This window comes from Rattus norvegicus, chromosome 5 (genome assembly GCF_036323735.1).
Source record: "Rattus norvegicus strain BN/NHsdMcwi chromosome 5, GRCr8, whole genome shotgun sequence".
NCBI lineage: Eukaryota > Metazoa > Chordata > Mammalia > Rodentia > Muridae > Rattus > Rattus norvegicus.
The window spans coordinates 132,609,774-132,626,898 of record NC_086023.1 but is presented as its reverse complement, the minus strand read 5'-3'; the positions used below and the strand labels follow the sequence as shown (position 1 = coordinate 132,626,898).

The following is a 17,125-nucleotide window of genomic DNA, read 5'->3' as shown; positions in this document are numbered from 1 at the left end:
CTCAGGATGATATTTTACAGTTCATTTGCCAATGAATTTCATAAAGTCATCGTTTTTGATAGCTGAGTAATAGTCTATTGTGTAGATGTACCACATTTTGTGTATCCATTCCTCTGTTGAAGGGCCTCTGGGTTCTTTCTAGCTTCTGTCTCATCATTTAACAGTTGAAATTGATATATTTTGCTGTACCTCAAAGACTCCTTATTTTCCTCCTGGAACAGCTTTGCCCTGGAGCTGGGAAATCGTACTAATGGTATAAAATTCTACCTCTATTTTTCATAGAGTAAGGATTGCTCTTTTGAAATCTTCATTGATCATACCTGCATTCACACTAGAATTTTGAAGAGTCAGCTGACTTCTTCCCATCAACAGCTCTTCTTCGTCTGTGTGAAAATTACATTAATTAAATTAGTTACTTGTATAAAACTGAGTTTTTGGGGTTTCACAGATATTTTTTTCTATTGCCAAATCTGGATTAGCACTACTTGTAGTAACATTAGTTCTTTTGGTATTACTTCACTGATATAGTTTGTCTGCTTTTTTCCTTCCTAGATTACAAGAGTCAAACCGCCTGCACTTTTTGCTTTGTGGCCCCAGCTAGGTCCCCATCTCATTTTCTGATATCAGCAATATACCTTTGTTGTTTCTTTGTACCTGCAATCATTGTTCTTATGGTAACCTTAGCATCATCAAATAAACATACTGGAAGAGTAGGCTAGTCTTTCTTTCTGATTTATACCTAGGACCAACATTACATTTAGTGGTGTCTTGTTAGCAATTGCATTGCAAATGACCCAATTTCTCACAATAGAAATACCAGGATTAAATGACCAGAGACATGCAATGGTTGGTATGTAATATCTTTGTTAATGACCATGTTTCCTGCCACTCAAACACTTGGAAGTTAATTGTATATTAGCATGATAGATATTAGAAATAATATCAGTTGTATAACTCTCCACTTCTCCATAGTCTGTGTATGGGCCTTAAATGGTCTACAAACTTGTATTTCATAAGATATCCACATTTTCAAAATGCAAGGTCCATATAAAAATCTTCTTTGCATCTGGTTCTCATATGATTTTGTGCATGACTAACACCAATATTAGTTCAAAATCAGTTAACTCTTCTCCACAATGTGTATAATCTTTGTAAATGAGGTAGAACTTTCCTGACAATGTGAACATTTACCCAAAGATCTTAAAGGTACAAGGAAACATTGTTATTTGTATTTTATCATGATCAAATTGAATCTGACTTTGGATATCAGAACACTGCCCTTTACCTAGCAACTGCTCTCTGACTGTCTTCATTCTATTTGCTGTGCTACATGATTCCTGGCTTTGCCTCTTTGTGATGTTAACCATTGAAATGCATACTGGCCTCTAGTACTGCTTTGACCAATTCTTTCCAGCCTATTTCTATTCTGAGTAACCCAGTGTTATGCAAATGGATAATACAGAAATAAATGAATTCCATGGTTGGAAAGAACATATTTGTTGAATTAATCTATCTTCAGCTCTAAAATCTATCAACATTTTCAACTTTCCCTATTTTTGTTTCATAACAAAAGAAGGGAGTTTTTCCAAGGGCTGCATACATCTCATATTTGCATATTTAGCCTCTGGTTGCACTTGAACAAGAAATTCAAGCTCCTATCATATTTTCTTGGACAAGGTATAATGACCTACTCATACAGGCTTGTTAGGTAACCATTTTTAACCATTTCAGGCTCTTGGAATATCAACTGTGGTTTCTTCTGTTGCTTTCAAAACTCAGTTCCTGTTAGGTCCTGTGTTTGGACAACTGGCAAAGTCTGTTCTTTTGTTTGCTTGTTTGTTTGTTTCTTCGGTTGGTTGGTTTTCAGCTTTTTGGGATTTTGGGGGGGATTGTTTTTGTTTGTTTCTTCATTTTTTGATGATGATATAGATCTACAGTATCTAACTCTGAAACCTCTTCCATTATAACAAAAGTTTCATCATGTGCTTTGCCTTGGTCTATAGGCATATTAACCCATCTAACTCATGGTTGCAAAAGGTCACTTTCCCATAGATTTGTGAGCAAGTCATCATTATAGGGCCTTGACTTTCCATTTTACTATCTGGTCCCATATATTTTACTCACTGTATACTTCATTTTATCTGAGATATTTTTGCATTTCTTTTAGACTAAGTATAAACATTTTAAATTGACCATTCATAGTTTCAAGATGTCTGTGTAATCATAGTGACATATGCTCCTAATGCCATCAAGTCTCATATTTCAATATCTTTTATGGGCATATTTAATTTTAATGTATGATAGTAAACATCTGAAAATTAACACATTTTCCCATATGTCCAAGAACTCTTGGACTTTTTGAGGAGCAGCTTTGTCCAAGTTCTAGGGATGCAGTAGCAGCTGGAAAATCCTTTAACTGCATTAAGTCGTATCTCTCTTTTTTCACAGACTATGGGGTTAATTTCTCTTGTAAAATCTTCATTAATCATACCTGGATTCTCATTAGAATTTTGTGCATTCGACTGACTTCTTCCCATCAGCAGCTCTTCTTGAACTGTGCGTAAAATAACATAAATTCAATTACTCCCTTTTATAAAGTTGAGTTTTGTGGGTATAGACAGAAATTTTTCTTATTTCCAAGTCTAGATCAGCACTACATGTACTAGCATGAAATCTACTTGGATTATTTTACTGAGGTATTTGTGCCTGTGTTTTCTTCCTGTCTGACAAATGCCCTGTACTTTTTGCTCTGTGTCCTCCAGCTATGTCCACATTTCATTTTCTGATGGCAGGAATATACCTTGGTTGTTTCTCTTGGAACTACCATCATTGTTCCAAAGGTAAATTTAATCTTAGCCTCATCAAATGAACAGACTGGAAATATAGGCTGTATTCTTTTTCTGATTTAGACCTAGGACTACTAGTTTGTCTTGGTTGCATATGTGTTGCAAATGACCAAATTTTTCACAATAAATATACCAGGATTATAAGAATAGAGACTTACAGTGACTTGCTTTTAAAATCTTTTTAAATGACCATGTTTCCTGCCACTTAATCACTTGGCATTTGGACATCAGAGTTCTCTAGGTATTATTCGTTTATTAACATGATACATACTGGAACCAATATCAGTTGTATATCTCTTCACTTCTACGATGATAGTGTATGAGCCTTTAATGTTCTAAGAACTTGTATTTTAAAAGATATTCACATATTCAAACAATAAGACCCATATAAAAATCTTCTTTGTATCTGGTTCTCATATGATTTTGTTCATCACTGATACCAATGTTTGTTTGAAATCAGTGACAGATTCTCCATAATTTGTATATTGTAAATGAGGTAGACATTTTCCTAGCACATGAACATTTCCCAAAGATCTTAAATTTGTAAAGGACCCTTGTTCTTGGTATTTTATCATGACCAAATTTTATCTGACCTTGGATATAAGAGTACTGCCCTTCAACTAACAACTGCTCTCTGGGTATCTTCATTCTCTTTATTCTGCTTCATGGTATACTATTCCTGCCTTTGCCCCTTAGTGATTGCTTTGGCAAATTCCTTCCAGCCTATTTCATTTTTAAGTAACTCAGTTTTTTGCAAATGGATAATAAAGAAGAAAATGGATGTCATCACTGTAATGGACATATTTGTTGAATTACTCTATCCTCAGCTCTAAAATCTGTTAACATCCTCAATATTCTTTATGGGTTTTTTTTTATCAGAAATGGAGATGATCAAAGTTTCATACTTCTCTAAATATTTGACCTCTCCTTAATCTTGTAAGAAAAATCAAGCTCCTATCATATTTTGCTTGTCAGGGGCCATCGATCTATTCATTGGTGCTTCAGAGGTAAACATTTTCATTGAAATGGCCATTGAAATTTCAACTGTGGCTCCTTCTGTAGTTTTGGAAACTCAGTTACTGTTATATGCTGTGTTACAAAACCTGGCAAAGCCTGGGATTGTTTTTGCAGACATACATAATATGTTCACATGTATCATACTCGTCATAACTCTAAATTACATCAATGGCTGTTTCGTGGATAAGAGGAATATTAACCAGTGTACCTCACTGTTGTAAAAGTTTCCTTCACCATAACTTTATGGGCATATTATCAACATATGGCCTACTAAATGCATTAAATTTTATTAGTGGATTTACAAATCGTGGGTTAAATTTTCTTTTGAAATCTTCCTTTCCAGGGACTAAGCCACTACCTAAAGACTATACATGGACTGACCCTGGACTCTGACCCCATAGGTAGCAATGAATATCCTAGTAAGAGCACCAGTGGAAGGGGAAGCCCTGGGTCCTGCTAAGACTGAACCCCCAGTGAACTAGTCTATGGGGGGAGGGCGGCAATGGGGGGAGGGTTGGTAGGGGAACACCCATAAGGAAGGGGAGGGGGGAGGGGGATGTTTGCCCAGAAACCGGGAAAGGGAATAACACTCGAAATGTATATAAGAAATACTCAAGTTAATAAAAAAAAAATAAATAAAAAAAAAAAAGAAATCTTCCTTGATCATACCTGGATTCCCACTGGCAGCTTGAAAACTCCTTGGAAATAAACTGAACCGAAAATTTATCCCTATGGGGGGAAAATGATTAATTCAATTAGTTATTTTCACTAAATTGAGATTTTGGGGTACAGAGAAAGATGTTTATTTGTTTCAATGTGTAAAGCATAACTGCTTGCAGTAGCATGCATAAGATTTCCATTATTTATTAGAGCTAGTTTTGTTTGCCCATTCCTCCTTTGCTTAAAATTGGCAAATGACCTGTAGTTTTTGCTCTGTCATCTCCAGCTAGGTCCACATTTTATATTTTGATGTTATGAAAAGTCCTTGTCTGTTTGTCTTATACCTACGATCTTTTTACCAATAGTAACTCTTGCCTCATCCCATGAAAAAAACTGAAGGAATAGGCTTTGTTTCTGATGTGTAACATAGAATAACCATTGCTCTTATGGATGCCTTGTTCACAATTGTCTTTCTATTGACCAGATTTCCCAAAATAGAATCATCAAGCATTTTGAGATATGGGACCCTTATTGACTTTTTCACAATATCTGAGTATAGCATGTTTCCTGCAATTGAATCACTAGGAATTTAGACAACAGAGATCTGTACATAAAGGATGACCTAACATATAAGGATGATACATATTATAAACAATATCAGTTGTAACCCTCTCTGCTCTTCCATAGGTGATGCCTGAGCATTTAATGGTCTAAGAACTTGTATTTCATAAGAAATTTACATTTTCAAACGAGTTCTCTCTTAAAACATGTCTTTCATCTGGTTTTCATATGATTTTGTTCACCATTGACACCAATATTACTTTAAAATCAGAGAAGGCTACTCTAGAATTTGTCAAATTTTGTAAAGGAGGTAGAACTTTTCCTGGCACCTGAACATTTCTTCAAGTTTCTTAAAGGTACAAAAGAAAATTGTTCTTTTTGATTTTTAGCATGATCAAATTAAATCTGACTTTGGACATCAGAATACTGCTCTTCAACTAGCAACTGCTCTCTGAATATCTTTATTTGATTTGCTATGCTTCATGGTCCAATATTCAGACTTTGTTTCTTTGTGATGTTAACCATTTCTAATGCAACCTGGCCTGTAGTGATGCTTTGCTTAATTCTTTCCAGCCTATTTCTATTTTGAGTAACCCAATATTTTTCACACTGATAATAAAAAAGTAAATGTATTCTATAGCTGTAATGGGCATATTTGTTGAATTACTCTAGTGTGAGCTCTAAAATCTGCTAACACCCTCAATTTTTACTATTTTTATTTCATAACAAATGCAGGCACTTTCAAGGCTGGTATAATTCTCTAAATTTTTGTTCACTAATTGCTCTTTTACCATAGAATCAAGCTCCTTTGATATCTTGTTTGTCAAGGACTATTGATCTACTCATATAGGCTTTGGAAACCATTTTCAGGGTAGAACTCTTGGCATATCAACCATGGCTCCTTCTGTAGTTTGGAAATTCATGTCATGTTATATTCTATTTTTTGACAATTGGCAAAGCTTAGGATTGTTTTTGGTGACATATATAGTATCTTCCCCCAGATGATTCTCCATTTTCCTATAAATTTCATCATGGGCTATATCTTGAAACAGGAATATTAACCTGTTTATGTCTCTCCTGTAAAAAGTTACCTTCCACAGACATTTATGTACATATCATTAACATATGGCCTTTACTTTCATATTTTACTTTTGGGACCCACACCTTTAATTTATTGCCTATCTTGTTTTATGTGTGATAAATTTCTACTTCCTATAAACTGTGTATAAATATTTTATTTTTTAATGAAAATGAAGCTTTAATTAATTGAAGCAATTAATATATACATATATATAAAGGGGACTTTAATAATATTCAATATGGATATTAGACAATGATACAGATTAAGAATTTGAATAAAGAGAACAGTAAAAACTCCATGCAAATGAGCAAACATCCCAGCAGAAATAAGTGACAAAAAAGTGCAAGTAAAGAGTAGAGAAAATCATAAAGAGTTAATGAATGTCTGCAAAGCAAATCTTGAGATGGTTATTAATACTAATACACATCATCAAATCATTTTCATTCAGCTCCACCACAAATTCCCAAAACAGCATCATCTCCTTGACACTGAGAACCCATAATCTGTAATGTGCAAATAAAAACAGTGTTCCATACGAATGGGTGAAGGAAAGGAGGATACTGTGATACAAAATTCCTTCTAGATAAAATAAAGGAAATTGCTGACTGGATCCTTGGGTGAGTGAGGTACTAAAGAGTACTCGGTGCCCTGTTGTTCTGCACTCATACTGTGCAGGATAAATGAGCTGGAGCCACAGTCTGAGCACACTGGGCACAGTTAGTGCCTGTGCCTCGGGCTGCCATGCACACACTTTTGCCTCTATTATAATTTTATGAGATGATTGAATGTTAAGTGCATTTGGCACTTGAGAAGGAAATAAGGCCGAATCACAAGCAATAGGGCTCCGTAGTTTAATATGTAGATTTACAATTAATGGCCAACAGTTAAAATCATTACCCTCTTCACTTGTTTTAGTATCATAATCCTTAACACTTTATTTGGAGGCATTTCTTAATTTAGTATTGTAATGGAACATCTTGTTTCAGCAGTTAGAAAGGAGTTATTTATGGCATTTATTAGCAATATGGAACAAATAAATTTTATAGATGTATGTTGAGGGTGATTAAATAAAATAGAAAATGCAAAGTATATTATTTTATACACCTAATGTATCTTTTCTCAATTTGTGTTTCACATTTAAAATTATACTACTAAAAGAAAATGGACATAATTAACCATATATGGAAAATTAATGTATAGTTATAATAGAGATATCAGCTTTTATAGAGTGAGATGATTATTTTTATAACCCAATTAAAATTTCAGAGTTAGTGTTCCTTCATTACTGAGATTGGATTTTCTTTAATCAGAACCTTCACAGATTTTGCTTCTCCAAAGTTTGTGCATGTGAAATGTACATTTAGAAAATGAAGGTAAGAACGCAAATGCTGTGAATATGACATGATAAATTTCAGCATTCATTTTCATTTAATTTAACCCTATATGATATAGCATTTTATTGAGTATACATATATTTTTTATTAACTTGAGTATTTCATATACATTGCGAGTGTTATTCCCTTTCCCGGTATCCGGGCAAACATCCCCCCTCCACTTCCTTATGGGTGCTCCCATCCCAACCCTCCCCCCATTGCCGCCCTCCCCCCAACAGTCTAGTTCAGTGGGGGTTCAGTCTTAGCAGGACCCAGGGCTTCCCTTTCCACTGGTGCTCTTACAAGGATATGCATTGCTACCTATGAGGTCAGAGTCCAGGGTCAGTCCATGTATAGTCTTTAGGTAGTGGCTTAGTCCCTGGAAGCTCTGGTTGCTTGGCATTGTTGTACATATGGGGTCTCGAGCCTCTTCAAGCTCTTCCAGTTCTTTCTCTGATTCCTTCAACGGGGGTCCTATTCTCAGTTCAGTGGTTTGCTGCTGGCATTCGCCTCTGTATATGCTGTATTCTGGCTGTGTCTCTCAGGAGCGATCTACATCCAGCTCCTGTTGGTCTGCACTTCTTTGCTTCATCCATCTTGTCTAATTGGGTGGCTGTATACGTATGGGCCACATGTGGGGCAGGCTCTGAATGGGTGTTCCTTCAGTCTCTGTTTTAATCTTTGCCTCTCTCTTCTCTGCCAAGGGTATTCTTGTTCCCCTTTTAAAGAAGGAGTGAAGCATTCACATTTTGATCATCTGTCTTGAGTTTCATTTGTTCTAGGCATCTAGGGTAATTCAAGCATTCGGACATATAACCACTTATCAATGAGTGCATACCATGTATGTCTTTCTGTGATTGGGTTAGCTCAATCAGGATGATGTTTTCCAGTTCCAACCATTTGCCTACGAATTATATAAAGTCGGTGTTTTTGATAGCTGAGTAATATTCCATTGTGTAGATGTACCACATTTTCTGTATCCATTCCTCTGTTGAAGGGCATCTGGGTTCTTTCCAGCTTCTGGCTATTATAAATAAGGCTGCGATGATCATAGTGAAGCATGTGTCTTTTTTATATGTTGGGGCATCTTTTGGGTATATGCCCAAGAAAGGTATAGCTGGATTCTCAGGCAGTTCAATGTCCAATTTTCTGAGGAACCTCCAGACTGATTTCCAGAATGGTTGTACCAGTCTGCAAAAACACCAACAATGGAGGAGTGTTCCTCTTTCTCCGCATCCTCGCCAGCATCTGCTGTCACCTGAGTTTTTGATCTTAGCCATTCTCACTGGTGTGAGGTGAAATCTCAGGGTTGTTTTGATTTGCGTTTCCCTTATGAATAAAGATGTTGAACATTTCTTTAGGTGTTTCTCAGCATTCAGCATTAATCAGCTGTGAATGCTTTGTTTAGCTCTGAACCCCATTTTTTAATAGGGTTATTTGTCTCCCTGCGGTCTAACTTCTTGAGTTCTTTGTATATTTTGGATATAAGGCCTCTATCTGTTGTAGGATTGGTAAAGATCTTTTCCCAATCTGTTGGTTGCCGTTTTGTCCTAACCACAGTGTCCTTTGCCTTACAGAAGCTTTGCAGTTTTATGAGATCCCATTTGTCGATTCTTGATCTTAGAGCGTAAGCCATTGGTGTTTTGTTTAGGAATTTTTTTCCAGTGCCCATGTGTTCCAGATGCTTCCCTAGATTTTCTTCTATTAGTTTGAGTGTGTCTGGTTTGATGTGGAGGTCCTTGATCCACTTGGACTTAAGCTTTGTACAGGGTGATAAGTATGGATCGATCTGCATTCTTCTACATGTTGACCTCCAGTTGAACCAGCACCTTTTGCTGAAAATGCTACCTTTTTCCATTGGATGGTTTTGGCTCCTTTGTCAAAAATCAAGTGACCATAGGTGGGTTCATTTCTGGGTCTTCAATTCTATTCCATTGGTCTATCTGTCTGTCTCTGTACCAATAGCATGCAGTTTTTATCACTATTGCTCTGTAATACTGCTTGAGTTCAGGGATAATGATTCCCCCTGAAGTCCTTTTATTGTTGAGGATAGTTTTAGCTATCCTGGGTTTTTTGTTATTCCAGATGAATTTGCAAATTGTTCTGTCTAACTCTTTGAAGAATTGGATTGGTATTTTGATGGGGATTGCATTGAATCTGTAGATCGCTTTTGGTAAAATGGCCATTTTTACTATAATAATCTTGCCAATCCATGGGCATGGGAGATCTTTCTATCTTCTGAGGTCTTCTTCAATTTCTTTCTTCAGTGTCTTGAAGTTCTTATTGTACAGATCTTTTACTTGCTTGGTTAAAGTCACACCGAGGTACTTTATATTATTTGGGTCTATTATGAAGGGTGTTTTTTTCCCTAATTTCTTTCTTGGCTTGTTTCTCTTTTGTGTAGAGGAAGGCTACTGATTTATTTGAGTTAATTTTATACCCAGCCACTTTGCTGAAGTTGTTTATCAGCTTTAGTAGTTCTCTGGTGGAACTTTTGGGATCACTTAAATATACTATCATATCATCTGCAAATAGTGATATTTTGACCTCTTCTTTTCCGATCTGTATCCCCTTGATCTCCTTTTGTTGTCTGATTGCTCTGGCTAGAACTTCAAGAACTATATTGAATAAGTAGGGAGAGAGTGGGCAGCCTTGTCTAGTCCCTGATTTTAGTGGGATTGCTTCAAGTTTCTCTCCATTTAGTTTAATGTTAGCAACTGGTTTGCTGTATATGGCTTTTACTATGTTCAGGTATGGGCCTTGAATTCCTATTCTTTCCAGGACTTTTATCATGAAAGGGTGTTGAATTTTGTCAAATGCTTTCTCAGCATCTAATGAAATGATCATGTGGTTTTGTTCTTTCAGTTTGTTTATATAATGGATCACGTTGATGGTTTTCCGTATATTAAACCATCCCTGCATGCCTGGGATGAAGCCTACTTGATCATGGTGGATGATTGTTTTGATGTGCTCTTGGATTCGGTTTGCCAGAATTTTATTGAGTATTTTTGCGTCGATATTCATAAGGGAAATTGGTGTGAAGTTCTCTTTCTTTGTTGTGTCTTTGTGTGGTTTAGGTATAAGAGTAATTGTGGCTTCATAGAAGGAATTCGGTAGTGATCCATCTGTTTCAATTTTGTGGAATAGTTTGGATAATATTGGTATGAGGTCTTCTATGAAGGTTTGATAGAATTCTGCACTAAACCCGTCTGGACCTGGGCTCTTTTTGGTTGGGAGACCTTTAATGACTGCTTCTATTTCCTTAGGAGTTATGGGGTTGTTTAACTGGTTTATCTGTTCCTGATTTAACTTCGGTACCTGGTATCTGTCTAGGAAATTGTCCATTTCCTGAAGATTTTCAATTTTTGTTGAATATAGGCTTTTATAGTAAGATCTGATGATTTTTTTGAATTTCCTCTGAATCTGTAATTATGTCTCCCTTTTCATTTCTGATTTTGTTCATTTGGACACACTCTCTGTGTCCTCTCGTTAGTCTGGCTAAGGGTTTATCTATCTTGTTGATTTTCTCAAAGAACCAACTTTTGGTTCTGTTGATTCTTTCTATGGTCCTTTTTGTTTCTACTTGGTTGATTTCAGCTCTGAGTTTGATTATTTCCTGCCTTCTACTCCTCCTGGGTGTATTTGCTTCTTTCTGTTCTAGAGCTTTTAGGTGTGCTGTCAAGCTGCTGACATATGCTCTTTCCTGTTTCTTTCTGCAGACACTCAGCGCTATGAGTTTTCCTCTTAGCACGTCTTTCATTGTGTCCCATAAGTTTGGATATGTTGTACCTTCATTTTCATTAAATTCTAAAAAGTTTTTAATTTCTTTCTTTATTTCTTCCTTGACCAGGTTATCATTGAGTAGAGCATTGTTCAATTTCCATGTATATGTGGACATTCTTCCCTTATTGTTATTGAAGACCAGTTTTAGGCCGTGGTGGTCTGATAGCATGCATTGGATTATTTCTATCTTTCTGTACCTGTTGAGGCCCTTTTTTTGACCAATTATATGGTCAATTTTGGAGAAATGTACAAACATTTTAAATTGGCCATTCTGAGTTTCAAGATTTCTATGAAATCATAGTACATATCCTCCTATTACCCTCAAGTCTCCATTTCAATACATTTTATGTGTATATTGAATTTGGTGCCGGATCATTAACAGTTGAAAATTAACATATTGTTCTGTACTTCCAAAGCTTCATGTTCTTTCTCCTGGTCCAGCTTTGTCTGAAAGCTAATGAAACAGTAGCAGCTGGCAAATCATGCTAATGGCCTTAAGCTGTATCTTTATTGATCATACCTGGAATCTCACTGGCAATTTGAAAAATCCTTGGAAATATATGAAACAGGAAATTATTTATTCCTGTGGGGAAAAGACGATGAATTCAATTAGTTATTTTCATAAAATTGAGATTATGGGGTGCAGAGTAAGATGTTTATTTATTACAATGTCTAAACAGCACAGCTCAAAGCAGCATGCATTAGATTTGTTTTTCTTCTTAGAGCCAGATTTGCTTGCCCATTATTTCCTTGATATTAATTGGAAAATGGCCTGTAGTTTTGCAGTGTGGTCTCCAGCTAGGTCCACATTTCATATTTTGAAATCTGGAAAAGTCATTGGTTGTCTCTCTGGGACATATAATCTTTGTTCCAATGGTAACTCCTGCCTCATCACATAAATATAACTGGAGGAATAGGCTTTGTTTCTGATTTATAACCTAGATAACCATTGCTTTTATGAGTGCCTTATTCACAAATGTCTTTTTACTGCTCAAATTTCCCAAAATAGAATCACCAAGCATTTTTGAGATATGGGGACCTTCTTGGCTTTTTCATAATATCTTTGAATATATCCATATTTTCTGCAACTGAATCACTAGGAGTTTAGACAGCAGAGATCTTTAGGTATAGGATCACCTAGTACATAAGCGTGATGAATATTAGAAATAATGTAATCCCTCTCTGCTCTTCCGTAGGTGATGCATGAGCATTTAATAGTCTAAGAACTTGTATTTCATAAGAAATTTAAATTTTCAAACAATTTAAAACATGCCTTGCATCTGATTCTTATATGATTTTGCTCACCATTGACACCAAGATTAGTTTACAATCACAGAAGACTTCTCTAGAATTTGTATAATCTTTGTGTATGAGGTAGACCTTTTCCTGGCACCTGAATATTGCTCCAAATTTTTTAAAGTTACAAAAGAATACAAAAGAATATTTTTAGCATGAACAAATTAAATCAGACTTTAGATATCAGAGTATTGGCCTTCAGCCAGCATCTGCTATCTGAGAATCTTCATTCAACTTGCTGTGTTCATGACCAATAATCAGGCTTTGATTATTTGTGATGTTAACCGTGTTTAATGCAAGCTAAACTATAGTAATGCTTTGGCCAATCCTTTCCAGCTTATTTCTATTTTGAGTAACCATTTATTTATTTAATTATTTATTTATTGCAAATTGATAATAAAAAATAAGTGGACTGTGTGGTTGTAATATAGAGATTTGTTGAATTACTCTATACCCAGCTCTAATATCTGCTAATATACTCAATATTTTACTATTTTTATTTCATACAAATCCAGGCACTTTCAAGGATGGTATACTCCTCTAAATATTTATCTACTAGTTGCTCTTTTACCAGAGAATCAAGCTCCTATCATATTTTGTTTGTCAAGGTTCATTGATTTATTCAGGTAGGCTTGGGAGAAACCATTTACAGGTAGAGTTCTGGCATTTCAACCATGACTCCTGTAGTTTTGGATACTCAGTTCATGTGATGTCCTGTTTTGGGACAATTAGCAAGGTTTGAGGTTGTTTTTATGACATCTATAATATCTTCACTAGAGCATCTTCCATTTTCCTATAAATTTCTCATGGGTTATGTCTTAGAAGACAGGAATATTAACCTGTGCATATGCCTGCAGTTAAATATCAATTCCTCATAAATTTATGGGTATGTAATCAGCATTTGGCCTTAATTTTCACATTTTACTTTCTGGTCCCACACCTTTAACTTATCACATAGCTTGTTTTATCAGTTATAAATTTCCACTTCCTATAAACTGTACACAAACATTTTAAACTGGTCATTCTGAGTTTCAGATTTTCTGTGAAGTCATAGTTACATATACTCCTATTACCATCAAACTTCTCATTTCAATACCTTTTCACTTGCATATTGAATTTTTGTGTCTGATAATTAACAGTGGAAAATTAACTTATTTTCATGAACTTCCAAAGCCTCATGTTCTTTCTCTTGGACCAACACTGCCCCAGAGCTACTGATATAGTAGCAGGTGGCAAATTCTACTGGAGGTATTAAATTGTATCTCTACACAATTGGTTTAATTTCTCTTTTGCCATCTTCATTGATCATACCTGGATTCTCCCTGGAACTTGGAACAATTCTTTGAATCATTTCCACCAGCACATTATTCATTCCTATGGGAAAAGAACATAAATTTATTGAGTTACTTTTATAACATTGAGTTTGGGGGCTGTAGAGTAAGATGCTTATCTATTATAAACTGTACTGAATAAAGTAGTACACAAGATTTGCATTAATTCATAAAGCTTGTTTTGCCTATCTATTCCTTTCTGGCTGACAAGAAGAAAATGGGCTATTGTTTTTGCTGTGTGGCCTCCTGCTAGGCTCACATTTCATTTTCTTATGTCAGGAAAAGACCTTGGGTGTCTCTCTTGCACCTATACACTTTGTTCTCTTTGTAACCCTTGCCTCATCAAATGAACACTCCTGAAAGGGTAACCTTTATACCTAGGATTTATACCTAGGAGTACCATCTCTCTTAAGAATGCCTTGTTCACAATTTTGTTACAAATGCCCAAATTTTCCACACTTAAATCACCAAGCATTTTGAGTCCAGAGACCTATAATGGCTTTTTCACAAAATTGTTGCATATGACCATGTTTCCTGTAATTGATCACTAGGCATGTAGACATCATAGATCTCTCGGTATAGGTAGAACTTGTGTATTAGCATGAGACATATCAGATTCAATACCACTTGTATCCCTTTTTACTCCTCCTTAGGCACTGTCTGGGTCTTTAATGGTCTAAGATCTTGTATTTTGTAAGGTATTCACATTTAAGCACCAAGTTCCCCATAGAAACTTGCCTTGTATCTGGTTTTCATGTGAGTTTTTTCATCCCTGAGACCAATATCAATTTAAAATTAATGAAGCTTTCTCCAGAATTTGTATAATCTTTGTAAATAAGGTATAACTTTTCCTTGTTCCAGAACTTTTTCTCTGAGATCTTAAACATGCAAAGCTAAATTGTTCTTTGTATTTTACCATGATCAAATTGTATCAAAACTTTAAGAGTACTGACTTTCACCTAGCAAATGCTCTCTGAGTATCTTCATTTCCTTGTTCTACTTCATGGTAGAGCAATTTTGTCTGGTTGCCATGTTAATCATTACAAATGCAAACTAGCCTCTTGTACTGCTGTTTCTAATCCTTTTCACGCTAGTGGTATATTACCAAGTTATTTATAATTTGTTTCAGTTAAGGCAAGTCCACCCCATAGGGAATCATGGTGTCTCTTTCAAAAGTCTTAATCTAGCCTTTCTATATAATTCTATCCTATGTCATCATAGCTTTTTTCACACAATCAGCAGGCATATGCTCCCACATAAGGATATAACTGCTATGAAAGCTGATGGTGATATTGTAACCCCAGTTTGACCCTCCTCTAACTCTGTTAGCAAGGTTGAGATAAGTTTATCCCTTTCTTTTTAAACAGGATTTTTGTTTCACATTTTCCTCCTTTTTCAGTCTGTCTCTTAGCCACCAGCCTGCAGCAGAGTTTTCTTCCTTCTTTCTGTGAGAAACTCCTATAAGATAGCTCCATCACAAAGACCAACCTGTTTTGCTCTTTCTTTTCTCATGTTCCTCACTTCCCTGACATTTCAAATAGGAAAGCAAATGTCTCCACATCCTTAGGAAACTCTGCCCTCCTTTGAGAAATAAAAGAATAGAGTGACCCCATTAGTTTTCCCATTTCAGTCATGTTTTGCTTCTCAGACCACTCTATTTCTCACCACCAATTTACAACTGCTCAGCTTTTCTTCCAACTCCTTGTTTCAAACAGAACCTGTAAGGAAGTAAAGAAAATACAGAAAATCCCCTTCTGTGAGCTGAGCAGATAATATCTCATCAACAGCAGACATAATTAACGTTTTCTGTTTTCTTGTTTTAAAAAATGCATCTTTCTTTCCCTGCCTGTGGCATTTGACATCAAATTTTCCTTTTTGCCTATACACAAATTCTGGTGCCTCTTGTAGCTTGTCTTGGCTCATTTATGGGTTTTTCTTTCTTTCAACCTCTCTCATTTTCCAAACCTTACTTGTAGCTGGTCTTTTCTGCTTTGTGGAATATTCTTTCTTTCATCGTCCTCCACCCCTCTTTTATTCACTAAATATTCAGTCTAATAACAGACAGAAGACAGAAAAGTACAAAACTTTGAGAGCAAAGAAGAAGAAACTGTAATCTAATTTATTTTCTTCTTCTTTTTCTTAAGCATGAATGTTAAATAAGCACAACCAAGATCTAAAAACCCAACAATGGACAACCAAAACCACCTCTTACTCAGAGACATAGAATTTATATGTTCTCTGAAAAGTTCCCATAACTGTAAATGTCATATATTTGCAGATTCCATTTGCAGCTGAAAAATCACTCCCCTTCTAGAGCATAGGGAAAATGATAATCAATTGCTTTGGATACTGTAAAGCAACCTAATATCTCCATACCAGAGAAAAACAAAATCATGTTCTTATCAAATATTATGTTGGTTAATAAAACCAAAATTCTAGAATTCTCACTACACTGTGTTCAACTTACAGACAAGTTCCATGAAAGATCATTATGCCAGATTTTTTATTGTTTTTATAGACAATAACAGGAATGAGAATCAGAAGATCACTAAGTAATGCGTGCTTCCTGACCATTTTAATTTTTTTCTTAATAAGTATTAGGGGTTTCACATGAAAGTGAAGTAGGAAGTAATGTGTTTTCTTAAAGATAAGAACAACTCTCCCCCACTTCATTCAGTTCTTATATCAATTTGATGAAATTTTATGACAATATCTCTACTTCTAGATGGTTTATATCTATCACTTTTTGTGGTTGACGATTAAATTACTACGTTAAAACAAAATTATCTTGTTTTCAGGAAATTGGTCTCTTATGATTCGACATTTTTACAGTGCCTGGAAAAGACAGATTTTCCTAGAGCAGAAGTACTCTATGGGTAGAAAGAGAAGTATTTTAAATTCTTTGTTATACATTGGAGCAAATTTTGGGTATATGCCCAGGAGAGGTATAGGTGGGTCCTCAGGTATTGCAATGTCCAATATGCAGAGGAACTGACAGACTTATTTCAAGAGTGGTTGTACCAGTTGACAATCCCACCAAAAATGGAGAAATGTTCATTTTTATCCACATCATTGCCAGTATCAGTTGTCACAAGTGTTTTTGATCTTAGCCATTCTGACTGGTGTGAGGTGGTATCTCAGGGTTGTTTAGATTGCATTCCCTGATAACCAAGAATG

General features: G+C 35.6%; 2 protein-coding genes across 4 annotated transcripts in view; both read right to left on the bottom strand.

The window, feature by feature from the left end:
* The window catches only part of Skint4 (selection and upkeep of intraepithelial T cells 4), a 201,262-nt gene that overhangs the window by 123,659 nt on the left and 60,478 nt on the right, over positions 1-17,125 (bottom strand). The window lies entirely within an intron of this gene.
* Skint5l (selection and upkeep of intraepithelial T cells 5 like) overlaps positions 1-17,125 on the bottom strand; it is a 45,522-nt gene that overhangs the window by 25,647 nt on the left and 2,750 nt on the right. For 2 of the 3 annotated variants that reach the window (XM_063261326.1, XM_039111175.2), the window contains exons 2-6: positions 13,929-13,991; positions 11,842-11,904; positions 4,533-4,592; positions 2,492-2,554; positions 321-383 (exon numbers count right to left, since the gene is read on the bottom strand). In XM_063261326.1, the coding sequence (XP_063117396.1) occupies positions 321-383; positions 2,492-2,554; positions 4,533-4,592; positions 11,842-11,904; positions 13,929-13,989 (310 nt within the window). In that variant the 5' untranslated portion in view covers positions 13,990-13,991. The remainder of the gene's footprint in view (positions 1-320; positions 384-2,491; positions 2,555-4,532; positions 4,593-11,841; positions 11,905-13,928; positions 13,992-17,125) is intronic. The other variant, XM_039111176.2, reaches the window with a different exon arrangement.